This window comes from Hemicordylus capensis, chromosome 1, assembly GCF_027244095.1.
Source record: "Hemicordylus capensis ecotype Gifberg chromosome 1, rHemCap1.1.pri, whole genome shotgun sequence".
NCBI classification, from domain to species: domain Eukaryota; kingdom Metazoa; phylum Chordata; class Lepidosauria; order Squamata; family Cordylidae; genus Hemicordylus; species Hemicordylus capensis.
This window is the reverse complement of record NC_069657.1, coordinates 118,070,662-118,090,993: the sequence shown is the minus strand read 5'-3', so window position 1 is coordinate 118,090,993 and position 20,332 is coordinate 118,070,662. Positions and strand designations below refer to the sequence as shown.

Sequence of the window (20,332 nt, the reverse complement as noted above, 5' to 3'; positions counted from 1 at the left end):
CTTTTTGGAGCCTTGTTACTCACCGTTTCCTTTGACCTTGCTGGCGGCAAGAAAGTATCCAGCTTTAGTTGTTTCTCCTTCATCCTCCACCCTGATTGGAGCTGAGCACTGTTTTCATTGTCAGGGCTTTCTCTGGTGTCCGTGCTTCATTTTTCCCCTTTCATTGGCATGATGAATTAGGGGGAAAGGTGCCCTGGAGGGGGATTGTGTCCCCTGGACGTGCGGAACCTCAGCGAGGTGCTGCTAACTGCTCACCATCATGGCTCCTCCCCATAAACTAACACTTAACATCTCTGTACAGGTTTTGTGAGAGAACATTTAAAGAAATTTGGTTGTGGGTTACCATGTTAATCACGTCATTGGCCCTTGTGCATGTGTTTCCCCACAAGTTGAAATAGTTGTGTGGGCTATCCGAATCATGGCTATGATGAAGGGGGATGGCAGGTTTAAAGCTTTTATTGCTGCAGTTCCAAATTGCTCCCCCAGGGGCTGTCAATCGCCTTTGGAAGAAAGCTACCATTGGTGCCCTGGCAATTTCCCTCCTGAGGCAAAAGGCCAGCTGTGGGAACATTTCAAAAAAAGCTGTTTCGAGGTGGTTTTTCTTTTCAAAAAAATAAAATTTATTTCTATATATAGCACTATCAACGTACAAAGTACTGCAATAATTTACTTAGGATGAAAGGACAGGTCCTTGTCCTGAAGGTTCACAATTTAAAACACAAGGCTACAACAGCGGAAGAGGAGGAAAGTAGATACGAGGAATGACTAGGAAAGAATATGCAATTATCGTGTACATTAAGTTTAAATACAGTATAGTATGGAGACTTTGGAGTTGACCCACAGTGAGGACAGTTTCAGTGGAATGTTGAGGGTTTAAACCAGACTGGAGGGTATCAAAAACAGAGTTGGAGGATAGAAAACTGAGGCAGCAGCAGGGAACACATTCCATGAGCTTGGAGATGAAGGATAGAAGGGAAACTAAGTGGTAGCTTCACAGAATGGGTCATGAGACATTTTTGAGGGAACAGGGAAACAGTAGCATGTTTGAATGCAGTAGGATGGAACCCAACAAAAGAGAGGGAGGGAGGGAGGGAGAGAGATTGATAAATGCAGTGGAGAGGAGGTATAATTGCACAGGAGAGAATAAAACACTGACAGGAGTCAAGGAGACACGTGGTAGAGTGAGACAAGGGCAGCAGAGTAATCAACTCATCAGTACTTAAAGGAAAGGGTCAAGGGAGATATAGAAGGAGGATGAGGATGCAAAGAGTGGGAGACAACTAGAAAAATCAAAGTGGATGGATTTAGTCAAAGAGGTGTACTACTGCTTGGCTACATGAATGGCAGAAGAGAAGCAGGAGAGGATAAATGTACAGTGGACTAAATCAGCCGGCTCTTGTTTTGCTTTAGAAGCATTCAGCTGTACAAGAGCATGAATAGCAATATCAGATGGGAGTGAGCGAGTCAGGGCTGGGGATCAGAGAGGTGCATAGTTGATTTGGCAATGAAGCAAATGTATCATTTGAGAAGTTGAGAAGCGACGCCGGGCCGGACGGCAGGCCTCGGCGTCGCTCTGTTCTCGGCCATCCGCCGCCGGCGCCGCCCGCCGCAGCCGCTCCAGTGTGGCTAAAGGATAGGGGGGCTATGATTGACTGCCTTGGTGCTCACTCCCCTCCCCACCAGCCATCCCAGGGCACAGACATGACTCCGTATGCATTGTTGCGTAAATTTAATAGACGAGTGATTTGATTTCTTTGCATTTTTTGATTACTGTATACTTGTGTACTGAAAGTGTGACCAGATACCACTGAAAAGTATTGCACTTGATAAACTGATAAGTACAATTAAAGTTGCTTGTGATGCTATACTTCTGAGAGTCTGTTCATTGTGCAAATTGTCATTTGATGTTGCAGTCTGGATGGGGGGGGTGCAATTTCAGTGCTTGCCCTAGGCGCCGTTTTCCCTAGTTACGCCTCTGTGAGGAAGTGGTGCCATAATGCTAGGACACAAGAAAACACTGGAGAGCTGAAAAAAGGTAATATCCAGGGGGAAGTAGTGACCTGGAATCTTACTATGCAGTTGTTTCACTGCTGTTCTGAAGTCTAAATGGGGTAGGCTCTTGCTCCAACATGAACGGCCAATTCCTTTTAGGAGTAACCTGCCACCAGTGGCAGCCCCAGAAAGAAATAGTCATATCCCCCAACCCCGCCACAGAAAGTATGCTATACAAGTAGTAGGCCATGCAGTTGTTGGAGTCCAGGTAGAGCTACTCTTAAGAGAGTTTGGCATCCTAGGTGGTTTGGCATCCTGAGTGGTTCCCACGGTGCTGGATGACTAACTAGAGGGAATAAATGAAGTTGGCAAATGTCCTCCTTGCTTTCCTGAATCTGATCACGTGTACACACACATCCATTCTGGGCTTGCTATTTTCTCGTGAATACGTACATGGGCTAGTGACATGATCAGTGTTACATTTAGTCTGGCCATTAGGCTTGGTTCTGGAAGACCAGGGAGTTACTGGATGGCCTTGCAAAAGTCAATCTCTGAGCCTCAGTTACCTATCTATAACATGAGAATAATAATGAAGACCCCCACAAGATTGCTAGGAGAATCAACAAGATTGTAAAACTCATCTAGCATGGAAAACAATACATGACTGAAGTGTTTCAAACTTGATTTTCAGATGTGATCAGTACCACAGAGAACTGCATGCTTCCAAGTTCTGTTTATAGATATTCCTGTCCATTTCAGTGGGTCTTGCACTAAGCAGGGGTTCCCAATCTTGGGTCCCCATATGATGTTGGACTACAACTTCCATCATCCCCAGCCACAATGGCCAAAAGCTATTAATGGAATCACCAGGGGGGTTGAGGCTATTATTTCCAACACTTATTAGTGATCTCAATTAATCTTTCTATTGCTGTAAAGAAGGTACGAGAAATCAGGTAACTAAAAATTAACAGGCTATCTGGGGCAGAGGTGGACTGTAAATTCAGACTTTGCACACTTTCTTTTTCCCCCTCAAATGTGAATTTTTTTCCAGAGATGCATATTTTCAGTAGTGTTCCCATCTTCCATTTTTTCTGCTTTGAACTTATGTTCATATTTATGGGATGCCCACAATACCTTTTATCTTTATTATCTGCTTCGTCCATTTGCTTATTACAATTTTAAACTAATATCTGATGCTGAATAATTTATCTGTAATGTAACTTGAATGAATAAAATCTAGCAGGATATACTTACAAGTTCATGAATGTCGTTACGGAAGACAGAATGCACACCAATAATAAAAGGTGTGGGTGAACTGAGAACTTCCAGGAGCTGTGCAGGGAGTATTGGAATGTATGGGTAACTGAGAAAAAAAGCAAAGAAGAAGAAATGGTCAAGAACTATAATTTTTTTGAACATCAAACTTTATACAAAGTAGTTTTCTTGTATGTATCATTTCCCACTGAAACTAACTTTTTTTTTAAAAAAAATGCCACTGTGAACTGTAGCAGCTAAAGTTTGTTTGCAGGATAAGACTTTCTATTTGACATGCATTTTTCAAGAATAACTTGCTTATTTAACAAGATTTTTATGCACACCTTTACAGTGCAAGTAGGCTGTCTTTAATTAGATGCAAACACATTGAAGAATCTTGGGCATCTTAAAGACTAACACATTTATTGTAGCATAAACTTTGTAGACTATAGTCCACTTCATTAAATACAGCACAACAAGATGTTAACAAAATGCACCAGTTACTATGGAGTCTATAGACAGTAAAAATTTAACGGTAGGATGGAAAGTACATGAAATTAAGAAAGAAGGGGAGGATCAAAGCATGGTCGATTTCATCAATCTACAGACACCTCTTGATTAAGGTAATAAATTTAAAAGTACTTTTTTCCATATACAAAATGATTTATCTACAAGAGTCACAAATAGTTTGATAACATTGCCTACAGTGAAACAGGTTAGAATTTAAACATTGCTAAAACCAAAACAGTTAGTTCACTAACTAACCACATTTTGCAGACAATCCTGAAAAGTATATTTGAATTTCTTACATAAAGAAGTTGTTTCAGTTGACTTAAAGCCTATTAAAATGAAATTAAATATTAACTGCACAATGAACATATGCTCATTGGAGAAGGAGGAACTCTGGAATTCTGTTAATGGTGAGATATGGCTCCTAGATTTGAATGAATAGAAGGGGATGAAATTTATGGCTTTCCTAAGAAGTCAATTTTTACTATGGGCACACAGAACCCATAATAAAAACCAAATTCAAATCCAAGATGTTGTCAGTGCCTCTCCTGGTCACATCAGTCATATATATGGTTCTGCCTGCATAGTATGGGTGCAACACATGCACATGTTCGGTATAGTAATACCTGTCCCAATTAGAAGTTCTCATCAAGGTAACTGATATAAGTAAAAGCAATAAACCTGCCTGGAATTGGAGGAGAGGAGACAGGTGGGAGTTTAAACCAAATATGTCAGTATCTTTGCAATTACCCTGTGTTAACTGGTAAAGTCCATTGGCTTTACAAAAATTCAAATCGCATCAGTTTGCAATATTTCTTTAAATAATACTTTTAGAGTTCCATGCACTGAAAATTTCCATTTTAGAATTTTGACTATTATGTTCTTTTTATGCTGTCTTCAACAGATTTCCATCCAAGAAAGCAATGCTGTTTAGGGTGGTTTTCCACGTTACAAAGCTACCAAAATATTCTGGGACAGTTACTGACCAATTTTGTACAATGTATTGGAAAAGATGTTTCTAACTGGGATTAAAGCTCAGGATTACTGAATTTCAGCCCTGATACTACATCTTACATGGAACTAGCTCTATATTAAACTGCCCTTCAAGTGTACTAATGGGGAGGGGGGAGCACAAGAAAACAATGAAATGGATGCAATGAATTTATTGTACTACAAAACCTGTATTAAAAAAACAACTTATGATTTTCAATCAATACAAGGGACTCCTAACTGGTATGTGACAACACATGTTAATAAGTATGGCTCACATTAATATGGATTTGCTAGTCCTCAGTATCAGACCTGTGCAATAATGCTTACCTATATTTGAGAGGAAACATTAAAGACTCTAGTGCTCTACAGGCATCACTCAGTCTTTGGAAACTTGCAGAATGAAAGAGGACCTTGTTTTCTGTAAGGACTGCGCAGAACAAACTCAGCACATTTTGAATTCCTTTAAAAAAAGCACACACACCCAAATGCTTTAGAAGGCACAATGCACTGCCAAAACAGAAGAATGAAAGTTAAATTAAGTAATTAAAATTCTTGGAATTACTTTAGGAAAATCTATGGCAAGTATCCAATATTCTACATCTTGGGGATTTTCTCTTTTCCATGACTATCATTTGTGTTTGTTTCTATTTTTTACAGCTAGCACACTACACTATGATTATTTCCCTATGGTGGAATACTTTCTGTTAGATCAAGATATTTGATCCTATTTTCCCCAACAGTGCTCAACAGTGACCTCAGATGGCATTTTGTACAACTACTTGAGCATCAAAAGCCAGACAAGTGGTTAACTTCTCAACCAAGCTTAATCTAGCAACCTTTACATAACAGGTTTCTGAATACATTAGTCTGTTGCTGCGGAAAAATAATTCAAAGTGTTTGCCTATCCAAATTTGTCTATAATTAGTATCAACTGGGTTATTCATCTGGGCACAAGCCCAAACTGGTTATGCAAAATACTTCAGAAGAAGATTAGCTAGCTGAAAAATCTAACCAGTTCTTACAAGAGCTGTAGTAAAGCTATCATCTTAGAATTTTGAATATATTGTTATTTTTATGTCACATGGCATACTTTATGGCAGAAGTTAACGTCTACTGACTACAAATATTAAGCCTATGCAATGGCCAAATATATCTACTGTAGGCATGTTAAGTTATAAAATCTCACCCTAAGAATGTACTACTTTGCTGTTAGAGACTATGGGTTACTGTGAGAGCAAAAATTCATACCATACTACAAATGGTATTTTTCAGGTGTGTTCATGTTTGGAACTGCTTCCAAACTTTGATTCTGAACATATTTATGTGAAGTCACATTTATTTTAATAGAATGTATGCCCAATTAATTAACAGAATCCAGGCAGTGCATAGGGGTTACAGTTTGAGTGATCTTTTAGGCTTTGTTAATATATTCAAATACTAACAGGTCCCACTGACATCTCATTATAGTTTGTTCAATCAAAGTGGAACAATTGGTTAAAACATTATCATGAATTAGAGATAAAGGAAATTTCTTATTTCTGGCATTGTTAAACTTGTAAACAATAAAAAAGAGGGAAAGCACCAATCCAAGACACACACAAAAAAAGAAGAAGAGAGAGGAAAACACTTCCTCAAAATGCTTGGAGAAACAGATTTGTATTAATTCATTCTTGTACACCCAACGTGTGGTTTGGGGGGCGGGGTGTGTGTGTGGTGGAATTCTTTATCAGAGGCTCAAAGTTAATTGCAATCTGAGTACTCTGCTATGGAGAAAATAAAGGCATTTCTGTACAGCGGAGTACTCTTACTGCTGTTAACTCTGTGCCCCCAAAGAAGGAATTTCCCCCCTGAAACCCATGGGCATACAAGAATTAATAAAAGTAATCTACTCTAGGCACTTTGAGGAAGTGTTTTCCTCTCATTTTTTGACTTATCCTTAAACTCATGGTAGTGAGAATACATATAAAGGCTGACAAGGTTCGTAAAGTTACTGCCTCATTATTGTATTGTATTTATATACAAAATATATATAATGTATTTATATTTATTGTATATACATTATATACAATTTATATTGTGTTTTAATATATCACCTTCCATTAAAATGATTCCAAAGGTGGTTCATAGCATATTAAAACCAGCTAATAAAAATCTATTTAAGAACTATTTTAACCAATATAGAAAGTATAATGGTCTCCCACCATTTCTGATGAACAATATAACCTGCATGACCAAATGTGTGCACACAGTGGAAGAGGAAGAAACCGGGGTGGGGGTGGGGAATCAATAAACGACTACTCCCTTCTGTTAATCTGTTGAAAAGCATCGGCAGAAGTAAACATGAAGCAAACAAGATTCATGAAACCTGATACAATAGCCAATGATGCCATAAGACAGCACAAGCAAGAGAGTTTGCTGCACAACTTTGGCCCTCCTGCAGATGCTGGACTACAACTCTCATCATCCCTGACTACTGGCCACTGTGGCTAGGGATGATGGGAGTTTTAGTTCAACAATAGCTGGAGGGCCCAAGTTGTGCAGCCCTGGTTTAACCTGACAAAATCCTGCAGGAGTTCGCATTTGAATTCTTTTTCCGGCATATGTCTTGTCTATGACATTGGTGTTGAGCAGAGTAGCCACAAAAGAATGTTAACTTTGAGAGACTACTTCTGTCCTGTATCTGACTATGCAGATTAAACTGTATTCACCTATTGAACTTCTCAAATTCAGTTACTGAAATTATATTTATGTTGTATAGTATGATCAGAACTCTAACTGTATTTAATGGGAAAAGATAAACACAATATTGTAGTTAGCCATTCATTTGATGGAGAATAAGTAACAATTTTTTTCAGGTAAGCAGCTTGCCAGCAACATTTCGCCTCTGTTGTATAAGTTCATTGTGTGGGACAGAAAAAAGTATTTAAACACAAAGAGTTAAATAAATTTTAGAACATTTTCACAAACCTTTCGAGCAATATCACAAAGCTATTTTTTCTTTTCTAGCTTTGCATTGCAACACCTTGTCATACGAGGAACGAGTAAGTTGTAGAATGTCCAGCTCTTCTACTTATGTTTTAAATAGTCACACACAAAATTAGTTCCATGAATTTCTTGTGTGCTAATCTAAATGCACATCTCAGTGCAGATGCTGTCTATTAGCACTGCATTGTTTTCAATGGAAAATGCACTTCGGTGCATATCCTAGTGCACAGCATCCTCACAGAATATACATCTCAATATGCTATCTGCACTCATTGCTTCAGTGGAATCTATATTATGATGTGCATTCTAGAGCACAGTATCTATACGCATTGGATGTACTTTGAGAACTGATGCTTTGCTTTATCTTCATTTATAGCTTTTAATGGAATGCACACTGGGATGATCAGGCAAGGGTGTGCGGCACTGAAAGTAGGACAGCACAGATAGACCAACTGCATTGTGATGTACATCCCATTTACCTTTAATCCAATTCTAGGAGTGGGGAGCAAAATTTGGAGAGCACATGCCAAAGTGTAAGCATCCTCTAAGGCCAATCCCTGCTTCCCCAGCAGTACCATTACACTAAAAGAGGTCATGTCCTGCCTGCTCAAGTTGAGGCTGCTGCTTGGGACAGTCTCGAGGTGGTAAGCGGATCTCAGCAAGCCCTAAATTTTAACAAGTCCACCCTCCATCCTTTAAATTCTGAAGAACCAATCTCCTTCATAGCTTAAAGGATGGTGGGGGAGTTCATGAAAAGGATGTATATCTTCAATGACTAGTCCTCTCCTCCCACTTTCAACCCCTGATTGAAAGGAAACAGGCAGTATGTGTCTTGTTCTCCTACATACAGCCTATCCTACCAGCCCCTGCTAGTGCCTGTATGCTGTTCTCTGCTGTCCACTTTCACTGTCAGGATGAGTACAGTATGCATGCACATCCCTCTGTCACCCATGGATTTTGGAAGACATTTTAAAAACAAAACAACCAGCACCATTATTCTCTTCAATACCTTAGTTGTCATTCCCCCACCCCCAACCTCAATATGTAGGAAACCACTTCTGACCTGGACTTTGCCCCTGCTTTCCATCCTGATTTACAGTCTGAGGGAGAGTGATTATGGTAAAACAAGCGTGGAAAAAAGGTTCTATTTTTACCCATTACGTGACAAAAATACATTATAGTGGATTATGACAAACATAAGTATATAAAATACTTTAATTCAAATGCTTTAACTACTCAAGAGACTTTTAGCCCAGATCAACATTTTTCCTTTGAATTTTTTCTTATGAAAGGGGTTATAATTGAACTTTAGAAGACATACACTTAGCACATCTATTATATTAATTCTCTTAGCCGATGAGTGTCCTCCTGGATTTGGCGGTGGAACACTCGCGAGAGGTTGCGAGAATTCCCAGCATTGTTGGGCGGGAAATGCAGTCCAGTGGCAGTCTGCTGGGACTGAGTAAGAGGAGTGGAAAGGGGCAGAAATTTGGAGCCAGTGGGCAAGTTTACCGACAATTGGGGGCCTGATTGGGAATAGTTAAGGTGGCTGGGCGCAGTTGAGTCGAGTGCCGGGACTGAGGGAGTTCGGCGGCAGCAGGCGAGACTGCGGGGGCTGAAAGGGAAGCGCTACCAGCGCTAAGCTTGGGGCTGTTGGGGCTTAGAAATGTTTGGGGTGCGAGACTGAAGGACTGAGGGAGTTTGGCAGCAGCGGAAGAGACTGCGGGGGCTGAAAGGGAAGCGCTAACAGCGCTAAGCTTGGGGCCATTGGGGCTTGGATTTGTTCGGCTGCAGCAGGTACAGAGAGTGGGCTGAAAGGAGGGAAGAGGTTGGCCCGCTTTGGGAGCACCAGAGGGTGGAGAGCAGAAAGGAGGGAAGTGCATCGGTCCCAAAACTGGTGGTCCTGGCAGACTGCTGGGACTGAGGGAGAGGAGTGGGAAGGTGATATCGGTGGCAGAAGCTAGCGTGGCTGCGAGCTGTAGCTGCACGCAGGTACTCTGAAAGGAGGGAAGCACGTGGCCCACTTTCAGAGTTCTGACAGTTGAGAACAGTAATGGTTGTGCTGGAACTGAAGGACTGCGACTAACGAGATACTGCGGCGGCGGCTGGCTGAAAGTACAGTGGCTGGGGAAAGTGCTTCTAGCACTAAGCTTGGGGCCGCTGGGGCTTGAAATTGTTCGGCAGGAGCACGTACAGAGGGCAGGCTGAAAGGAGGGAAGAGGTACTGGCCGACTGGGAACGGGAGAGAGGCCGAAAGTACTGTGGCTGAGGAAAGCACTTCCAGTGCTGAGCTTGCCTGCTTTGGGAGTGGGGCCATTGTGGTGGCAGGAAAAAACAGCCTTTTGCTCTAAATAGGTTCCGAGGCTGGGATGAGCAGAAAGATGTTCTGAGCGAGGACTAATGGAGCGGGCAGAACAGACAAGAGTGAACAACATCAGCGTCCTCAGGTACTGTGGTTGGGGCGGTGAGGCGGGAGGGAAGCACCTCGGCTCAAATGTTGGCTGCTTTGGAAGAGACTTGGAAAAGACGGGTGGGAAAAAGGGACTGAATAAATGACTTCGCCTTCAGCAGACACCCCAGGGCAGCACAAGATCAGACCGCAGGCAGAGCTGAGGGAGACTGAAACTGAGGAAGCTAGCAAGATGGAAATGGAGCAGGGAAGGACAACACAGCCTTTGGTACAGTAGGGGGAAAAATGACAGGACAGGTGGGGGAGAAATACTTAGGGGCGGGGAAGAAAACTGCTGAGACCATCTTCCATGAGACCATGGAAGCACCTCAGCACAAACGTTGGCCACTTGGGAAGAGAACCCCCCATCCTTGCTGGCCAGCCACTGCCTGGAGGGAGGAAAAAAGGGATTGAGAGAGCCTGCAGTTCCCAGGCTTCCCTACACACACACACCCCAGCAAAAGGCAACAACAACCACGACCAGGTACTCCCAGTCATCTCCTTCCCCACCCCCCAAAAAACTGGACTGTGGGGGTCAATGCTAACATACTGCCCCCCCACACACAAACACTTGGGCACATTATACACTTCAGAAACAGACAAAATCTGTCTGTCTAGAAGAAAAAGATTCCCCTGAACTGTCCAACCAGAGTGGCCAGCGTGGTGTAGTGGTTACAGTGCTGGACTAGGACCGGGGAGACCAGAGTTCGAATCCCCATTGAGCCATTATACTTGCTGGGTGACTCTGGGTGAGTCACTTCTCTCTCAGTCTCACCTACTTCACAGGGTTGTTGTGAGGAGAAACTCAAGTATGTAGTACACCGCTCTGGGCTCCTTGGAGGAAGAGCAGGATATAAATGTAAAAATAAAAAATAAAATAAATAAATAAAAAATAACCACTGCCACACACACACCCCCCAGAAACAGACAAAGGATAAAGCCAGCTGCTCCCAGGTATCCCCTCCCCCCGCACCAAAAATAGGGCCAGGGAGGGCCATCCACAGGCAGTCTTGCCCCCCCTCCAAAAAAACCAGAATCAATGCCACTTGGGGAAGGATGGTATAGAAACTGAATAAATAAATATTACCCTGGTGTAAACCAGCAACTCTGATCCCAGAAAGTTCAGCGGTCAACTTTTCTTTGGCCAATCTAGACCAAAGGACCCTAGACAGACTAACCTTAAGCTCATTCATCCCCTGAAAAACCACTTATAGGTCAGCCAAGATCAACACCATCGGAAGGTGAGATCACAAAGAGCATGTGACATTGCCTACAATGCAAAAAGAAGGGAAGAATGAAAGAAACAATCTCCAGAAGAAGCAGAACGAAGAAAAAAATCAAAAATCTACGTTACAGAAATTGAACAGCAGACAAGAGAGATGGAGCAAAAAATACAAAGACAGACCTGCCTTTAAAGGAGATCCAAACACAGCACTTGACAGATATCTTCAAAACAACTTCTAAAATCAACACCAATACCAAACGAAAACTAGAACACCAAAATGAATCTGCAGAAGAGGCAGAAAGGCAAAAACAGAAAAGAAATAAATGCGACAGAGAGAAAAGAGCACAGCAGAGAAATAAGATACAAAACCCAGAACAAGAGTTCCCTTCCACCAAACCTAGGCTCAACATGCCAAACAAAAAAACCCAGATCATCATCAGACAAACCTCAGTGATGAAGCAAACAAAGAAAATACACCCACCCACCAATAGTTGCAAGAAACAACCCCAAAACCAAAACGAAAACTGACAGATGAAAGCTTCGAATCTAGGGAACAACAACTAACCAAAGAAAGGCAAGCTAAATGAAGAAGATTAACAGATTGTCAAACCAATGCCACAAATACCTATCATGAAGATAGCATTGAAGGACATAACTGTGGTAATTTCACTGAAAGCTGCCAGTACTGTGGTGCTCTTTATTGGTTGGATGAACTCAACAGTTCACGGAAATACAACAAATGCTGTCATGATGGGAAGGTTATGCTCAAGGATCCCTCAGAAGCCCCAGACTTACTCAAAGAATTGCTACTTACACAGTCACCAGAGGCAAAAAATTACAAACAGCCCATCAGAGAATACAATGCTGCTTTGGCTTTTGCTTCAATGGGAGCTGAAATCAGCACACCTCCGGACACCGGGCCATACTACTTCCGTATTCATGGACAAATATACCATAAGGTTTCTCCACTGTACCCAAGTGAACAACACCAGGCAGGGTATGGACAACTATACAGGTACATATTTGATTCTGGAGAAGCAACAAAACCACGCCTAGAAAACAACTCAGCCTGCTTACCAACTGTAATGGAAGGCTTAGATTTCATGCTAAGACACATCAACCCATTTGCAAAGTCATATGAACAAATGCATAAACTAACTAAAAGTATGCCAACAGCTAAAGTGCAAATGATTTTCATGGAAGACACAAACTTAGACCTGAGAAGGTACAACGCACCAAGTTCTCACACCAAGGTTGCGGCAATATTTGTCGGTGAAGATGGTGAACCACCCAGTAATCGAGACATCTGCATTTATCCAATTGGTGATACTTGCCAAACCATCTCACCAATGAACCGCAACACAGACCCAATGGTGTATCCTTTGCTTTTCCCACTTGGCGAGTGTGGATGGCATATTGGAATGGCCCATGTTGAAGAGAGACGTTCAGCTAAGCGAGTGCAAGTCACACAGCTGCAGTACTTTGCCTATCGCCTCACTGTGCAGAGAGGCTTCAGTCTCCTACATACCAGCGGCAAACTGTTCCAGCAATACGTTGTTGATGCTTATGTCAGAACTGAAGGATCACGACTGAACTACCTGTGACTTAATCAGAGAGATTTACATGTAGAGCAATAGCGTGGACTCTTAGACCCGTGCCAAAAATGAACACCTGAAAACAGGGAAGATGATAATATTGCCATCAACCTTCCAAGGCAGCCCTCAGTATGTGCAGCAAAATTATCAAAATGCCATGGCCATAATCAGAAGATTTGGACGTCCAGATTTGTTTGTCACCTTCACTTGCAACCCAACCTGGCCAGAAATAAAAAATGCCATGCAAGACACTCAAAGACCAGAGCACAGGCCAGACATAATTGTTCGAGCATTCAAAATGAAATTAACAGCACTCTTGGACGATATCTTGAAACACCAAGTTTGGGGGCATGTCATCACATACATCTATGTCATCAAATTCCAAAAGCGAGGCCTACCGCATGCTCACATCCTGCTGACCTTGGATTCAAAATCCAAAATCCGGAACAAAGATGATATAGACAGGTATGTCCGTGCAGAGATACCCTCCAAGGATGACAGCCCCAAACTCTATGAAATTGTAACAAAGTACATGATTCATGGACCTTGCTGAACCATAAACCCGTATGCACCTTGCATGAAGAATGGAACATGCTCTATCCCAAAGACCTCAGGAACAGCACAGAGGAGAATGTGAATGGAAACCCTCTCTACAGAAGGCAGACAACAGCCCCAGTCAGAATAGGAAAATATGTTGTAGATAATCACTAGGTCGTCCCATACAATCCCTGGATCTTGAGAAAATATAGCGCACATATAAACGTAGAAGTATGTGCCTCTGTCAAGAGCATCAAGTACCTCTACAAATATGTGTACAAAGGGCATGATGCCGCATCAAACAAGCTACAACAGGAAGAACAAACTGGTGTGCTCGAGCATGACGAAATAACAACATTTCTGGATGGAAGATATGTTAGTGCCCCAGAGACAATGTGGCGAATCAATGAGTTCACCCTGACAGAAAAGTCGCACACCATAATCCGCTTACCAGTTCATTTGCCAGAACACCAGCAATTGATTTATCATGAAGGCCAAGAAGAGCAGGCCATTGCAATGGCATCTACCAAACAAACCATACTAACTGCCTCAATCAACTCAATCAAGATCAACCAGCAAGCAACTGCACTTACACAGATATCCCCAAGTACTATGTTTTTGATAAGATCCACACAAAATGAAAAAGATGACATCGAAGAGGGGAAGGAGTTATAGGAAGAATGCCAGTAGTTAGTATCAAAGATACTGAACGATACTATCTCCACATGCTGCTCACACGAAGCAAGGGTGCCATTGGATTTAATAGTCTGAAGACTGTCAATGGAGTACTCTGTCAAAGTTTCCAAGAGGCCTGCAGAGCACGAGGACTTCTAGAAGGTTACAAACTAGCATGAAACACCAACTGAGGCAGAACAGACACAAATGCCACACTCCTTAAGAATGTTCTTTGCAATAATCTGTGCATTTGGAGAAGCAGAAGATGTGGCTGAACTTTGGAATCATCACAAACACGCCCTGTGTGACGATTTGGTCCAGAAATATTCTGAGGCCACAGGGCCACAATATGCACTTGCTGAAATTGAAACTCATTTGAGGACTTATGGATTGAGCCTTAAAAGTATGAATCTGCCAGAACTGCATCTACCAGCTGCTATACACAAGCAATACACATTTGACATTCTGGAAGAGCAAGAAAAAGCCAAAATAAATACAAGCAAACTGAACAAAGAACAACAAAAAGCTGTCACTACAGTACTTGAAGCTATATATGGCAATCAGACAGAAAAACCACACTGCTTCTTCCTAGATGGACCAGCAGGAACAGGGAAAACATTCCTCTATGCCACACTATTTACACACAATCCGAGGCAAAGGAGACCAGGCCATATCTGTGGCTTCAATGCGAATAGCAGCTACTCTATTACCAGGCGGAAGAACTGCAGTTTTCAAGATACCACTAATCCTGAATGCAAGTTCAACATGCGATATAAAGCCAAACACAAATGCAGCAAAAAACCTCACCAATGCAGAACTGATAGTCTGGGATGAAGCACCAATGACACATGCACACGCCTTTCTGGCTGTAGACAGACTTCTCAAAGATCTAACAAAATCCTCACAACCATTTGGAGGCAAAACCATCTTGCTGGGTGGTGATTTCTGTCAAATCCTCCCTGTCATCATAAGAGGATCAAGATCCCTGACTGTGGCCAGCTGCTTAAAAAAACATCACCTTTGGAAACACATTCATGTAATGAAGCTCACACAAAACATGCGTGTTCTGCACAATGAAAAAGACTTTGCAACATGGCTCATAGCAGTAGGCGACGGCATAAATGGAGAAACAATGCAGTTACCACAGAAGTGCTACCCAACAATACAGGACCCAGTTGAACAACTATATGGAGACATAGATTTCACAACAGTCACTCCACAACAACTTAAAGGAAGAGCAATTCTTACTGTAACAAACCACATGTCCCTAGAAATAAACAACCAGGTACATGAACGTCTACCAAGAGAGGAGGTAATATATGAAAATTTAGACACCATTGAAAGTGACAATGAAGAAGATCACCTGGCATGCCCAGAGGAATTCTTGAACAGCCTCACCCCAACTGGCATGCCACCACACCAGTTACGGGTAAAACTAGGAGCAGTCATCATGCTACTTAGGAATTTAGCACCCACAAAAGGACTGTGCAATGGGACATGTCTCACAGTAACACGCTAGCAACCCAACATTATTGAAGCAAGAGCCATAACAGACACTGAAAACACAGAAAACGCCCTCATCCCGAGAATCCCACTGATACCCTCAGACACAAATATGCCTTTCAAATTTAAAAGAAGACAATTTCCAGTCAGATTAGCTTTTTCAATGACCATCAACAAAGCACAAGGACAACCCTTTGACAGAATATGCCTCTACTTACAAGAACCAGTTTTCAGTCACGGACAACTATATGTTGCCTTATCTCGGGTCAGATCATTCGATTCACTAACCATTGTGTCACCACGGCAAGACATCCAAAACTGTGTCTACACAGAAATATTCAACGATGACCAAACAGATATAGACTAAGACACAGAAAAATACCAGTTTAAATTGACTAAAGGACAAGAACACCAAAACTTGGGCCCAGGAAGAAAACAACAACCTCTGTGCAATCACTCTGTCCACATGCCACAAACGTAAAAACAAAAATCACACTTCCAGGGAGCACTGTACTCTACAGCATTATAGTGTACTGTGCAAAGAGATCTGGAGAAAGCCAATGCAGCCACAACAACAAAATGATGATCAGCCAATCAAAGTCTCCTGAACCAAACACCAACAGACTAAGACACACAGACATCTCAGCCTAAATCACCCAACACACAAGAACACCAACACCTTTGCCAGAAAGAACACAATAACCAGTTTGCAAACATACTGTGCTCCTGCTACAAAACTCTAAGAAAAAAACCCACATGGACAGGAGACACTGTGCTCTGCTTTGCAGAATAGACTGCGAAAAAACACCGCACACATAGCAGCAAAACAAGAGCCAGTCAAACAAAGTCTGAACAGACCCTAACAAATTAAAACACAAATAAATCCCAGCCTAAGTTGACTACAAGACAGAAACACCAACTTCAACAGTACAGCAATGACACAAAAAACATTGTGCAGCGACTTGATGTACCAGACAAAAAATATGAATGAAGAAAACATGGGCACAGTGCTCTATTGTGCAGAAAGGACTGCAGAAATATATCAGAGACACAACAGAAAACAAAACAACCAGTCGTAGACTCCCAACTAAAGCCCAAAGGGTAAGTGTACTCACGCACAGATGATCTGTGCGGGTTCAGCTAGTTTTTATAAATTTGTGTGAAGAAAGAAAGAGTCAATGTTTAGACTGGAGAGAAGGGCAATTTATACTGAATGGTAAGCTCTTTGGTGGGAAGGGATCTGGCTATCTAAAACAATGGGGGCAATGACAAAGGAAGAGAGAGAAAAGAGCAGGAAGGGAAGAATGTTGCTGAAGTACATTTGATTGATTGATTGATTGATTGATTGTTAAATTTATATACCGCCTTTGATTAAAGAAATCCCAGGGTGGTTTACAACAAAATTTAAAAACAAGATTATAAAAATGACACAGTTAAAATATTAAGCTAAAAATATAAGACCTATCTGATTAAAAAATTTAAAACACAGGTATAAAAACAATACAAAACAATACAAAGTACAAAGAGCAACAGCAGAGACAATCATATAAAAGCCTGGGTAAAAAGCCAAGATTTCACATGCTTTCTAAAAGCTGTGATGGAGAATGAGGAGTGAATAATCACCGGGAGAGCATTCCAGAGTCTGGGGGCAGCAACAGTGAAGGACCTGTCCCGGGCCCTTAACTGTTAAGGGCTTTAAAGGTCTGATATCCAGGGCCCAAACCGTTAAGGGCTTTAAAGGTCAAAAACAGCACCTTGAATTGAAACCGGAAACAAACTGGTAACCAGTGCAGCTCTTTCAAAATGGGTGTGATGTGATCCCACCAGGCAGCTCCAGATAAAACCATAGCTGCCGCATTTTGCACTAGCTGCAGTTTCTGGATATTCTTCAAGGGAAGCCCCACATAGAGCGTGTTACAGTAATCCAGCTGTGATGTGACTAAGGCATGGGTAACTGTGGCCAGATCTGCCTTCTTAAGAAAGGGATGCAGCTGGCACACTAGTCGAAGCCGTGCAAAGGCACCCCTGGCCACCGCCTCCACCTGAGCTTCCAAAAGCCAAGCCAAGCCCAGTAATACCCCCAAGCTGTGTACTTGCTCTTTCAAGGGGAGTGCAACCCCATCCAGAACCATCTAAAATCTCCTCATCCTCATTGGCTCTCCTACTGACCAACATTACCTCCGTCTTATCTGAATTCAATTTCAGTTTATTAGCCCACATCCAACCCATCACGGCCTCCAGCCCCCGATTCAGGACATCCACCGCCTCCCTAGGATCAGGTGACAAGGAGAGATAGAGCTGAGTGTCATCCGCATATTGATGACAACTCAGTCCAAGTCCCCGGATGACTTCTCCCAGCTGTTTCATGTAAATGGTAAAGAGCATGGGGGACAAGACCGAACCCGGCGGGATCCCACAGGCCAATGGCCACAGAACCAAGCAGTAGTCCCCCAGCACCACCTTCTGGACCCTCCCCCCAAGAAAGGACCAGAACCACTGCAACACAGTGCCTCCAATTACCATACTCGAGAGGCAGCCCAGAAGGATACCATGGTCGATGGTATCGAAAGTCGCCGAGAGGTCTCCCAGAACTAACAGGGATGAACTTCCCCTGTCTAGTTCCTGATGTAGGTCATCCACTAGAGCGACCAAGGCAGTCTCAGTCCCATATCCAGGGTGGAAGTCAGATTGAAAAGGGTCCAGATAATCCGTATCATCCAAGACCCTCTGCAGCTGGGACGCCATCACACACTCTATCACTTTGCCCAAAAAGGGCAGGTTAGAGACTGGTGTATAGTTGTCCAGGTTGGAGGGCTTTTTTGGATCGAGAGAGGGCTTTTAAAAATAATGGTCTTACCATCATCTCCTTGAGCACGATGGCATCCTGCCCTCCCTTAATGAGGCATTAATAATCACCTCCAACCATCTGCCTGTCCCCTACCTGGCAGCTTTTATTAGCCATGAGGGGCAAGGGTCAAGAGCACACAATGTCGCCCACACACTGCCTGGGATCTTGTCCACATCCTCAGGCTGCACCAACTGAAAAGAATCCAACACAATAGGACCAGATGGTACCAGAGGAACGGCTGCCGGAACTCCCAAAACTCTGGAGTCCAAATCAGCATGGATGCAAATGACTTTATCTGCAAAGTGGCATGCAAACCAATCACAGCGGGCTGTAGATTATTCCTCCCCTATTACCTGGGGAGATGTGTGCAGCAATGTTTTTGTTACACAAAACAGCTCCGCTGGTTTGCAATAAGCAGATGGAAAGGAGGCGGAGAAAAAGAATTTCTTTGCCGCCCCCACTGCCACAGAGTAGTCCCTAAAATGGGCTCTAACCCGTGTTTGGTCGGATTCGTCATGACTCTTCCTCCAGCGTCGTTCCAGCCATCGCCTGAGTTGTTTCATCGCCCTAAGATCTGAGGGAAACCAAGGAGCCGAACGGGCTCCACCAAGCCGGAGAGGGCGTTTAGGAGCAAGCATGTTAACAGCCTGGGCTGTCTCTCCATTCCAGAGATCAACCAGGGCCTCGACAGGGTCACCAGCTCTGTACACTGGAAACTCCCCGAGAGCTGTCTGGAATCCAACCGGATCCATAAGCCTCCGGGGGCAGACCATTCTAATCAGTCCAACACCCCTGCAGAGGGAAGACGGAGCAGTCAAACTAAACCCCACCAGATGATGATCTGTCCATGACAAGGGAGTTATCTCAAACTCTCCCACCTTCAGATCATTTATTCCCCTGCCATGTGGGTAGGGCCCGATACCAACTGAGACAGGCCCATGGTTGCCATGGAGGCCATGAAATCCTGATCCGCACTTACTAGGGGGGCCTCAGCATGGACACTGAAATTCCCCAAAACAATAAGCTTGGGGCATCGCAAGGCCAGCTCCGAGACCACCCTCGCCAGCTCAGGTAGGGATACTGAAGTGCAGCGGGTTAGTCGGTACACCAGCAGAATCCCCAGCCTATCTCGGAGGCCCACCCTCAAGGACAAAGACTCGAAATTCTGAGATTGCCTGACTGGGCACCTGGAAATGGGAACGGTCTCTCAATACATTATACATACTTAAAGCCCAATTACAATTGGAAATGAAGACTAAACTAAAGGTCCTGAAGAAAAGGCTGATTTCAAGGAAGGATCTGATGGAAAGGAAAGAGGTGCGATGCACCATTTCTGGTTGTGCTAGTATAGCTATGCATTGACTTTCACAAGGTACTTCACATGGAAAGGGGTTGAGAAGGATCTAACATAGGAATTGGTATTATAAACTATTCATTGCTCTGTAAATTGAATAGCTATTATAACCATGATTTCAGGTAAGCCAAGGTAAAGTAAATGAGTATGCTTCTGTGGGCTATAGAATATAAACCCATGAATTACATCTGAAAATGAAAAATGACCCTAGTCAGTAATTTGCCATGTTTCATTATTCAACTTGATTTTTTAGCTAGTTAATTGCTCTGTAACAACGTTTAACTAGTTGAAAATGGAATTATGTAACTTCTAACTTAAATAGAGATATAAAATTTCTGGCAATTTTGAAGGCATGGGAAAAGCCCAGCCCAGCCCAGCCCCTCCCCCAAAATGGAAATTTGGGGGAGGGGAA

General features: G+C 42.8%; 1 protein-coding gene across 13 annotated transcripts in view; it reads right to left on the bottom strand.

Moving 5' to 3' along the window:
* The window catches only part of SBF2 (SET binding factor 2), a 510,140-nt gene that overhangs the window by 237,596 nt on the left and 252,212 nt on the right, over positions 1-20,332 (bottom strand). For all 13 annotated transcript variants that reach the window (XM_053274763.1, XM_053274792.1, XM_053274810.1 and 10 more), the window contains 2 exons: positions 5,077-5,209; positions 3,247-3,355 (listed from right to left, as the gene is read on the bottom strand). In XM_053274763.1, coding sequence (XP_053130738.1) covers positions 3,247-3,355; positions 5,077-5,209 — 242 coding nt within the window. The remainder of the gene's footprint in view (positions 1-3,246; positions 3,356-5,076; positions 5,210-20,332) is intronic.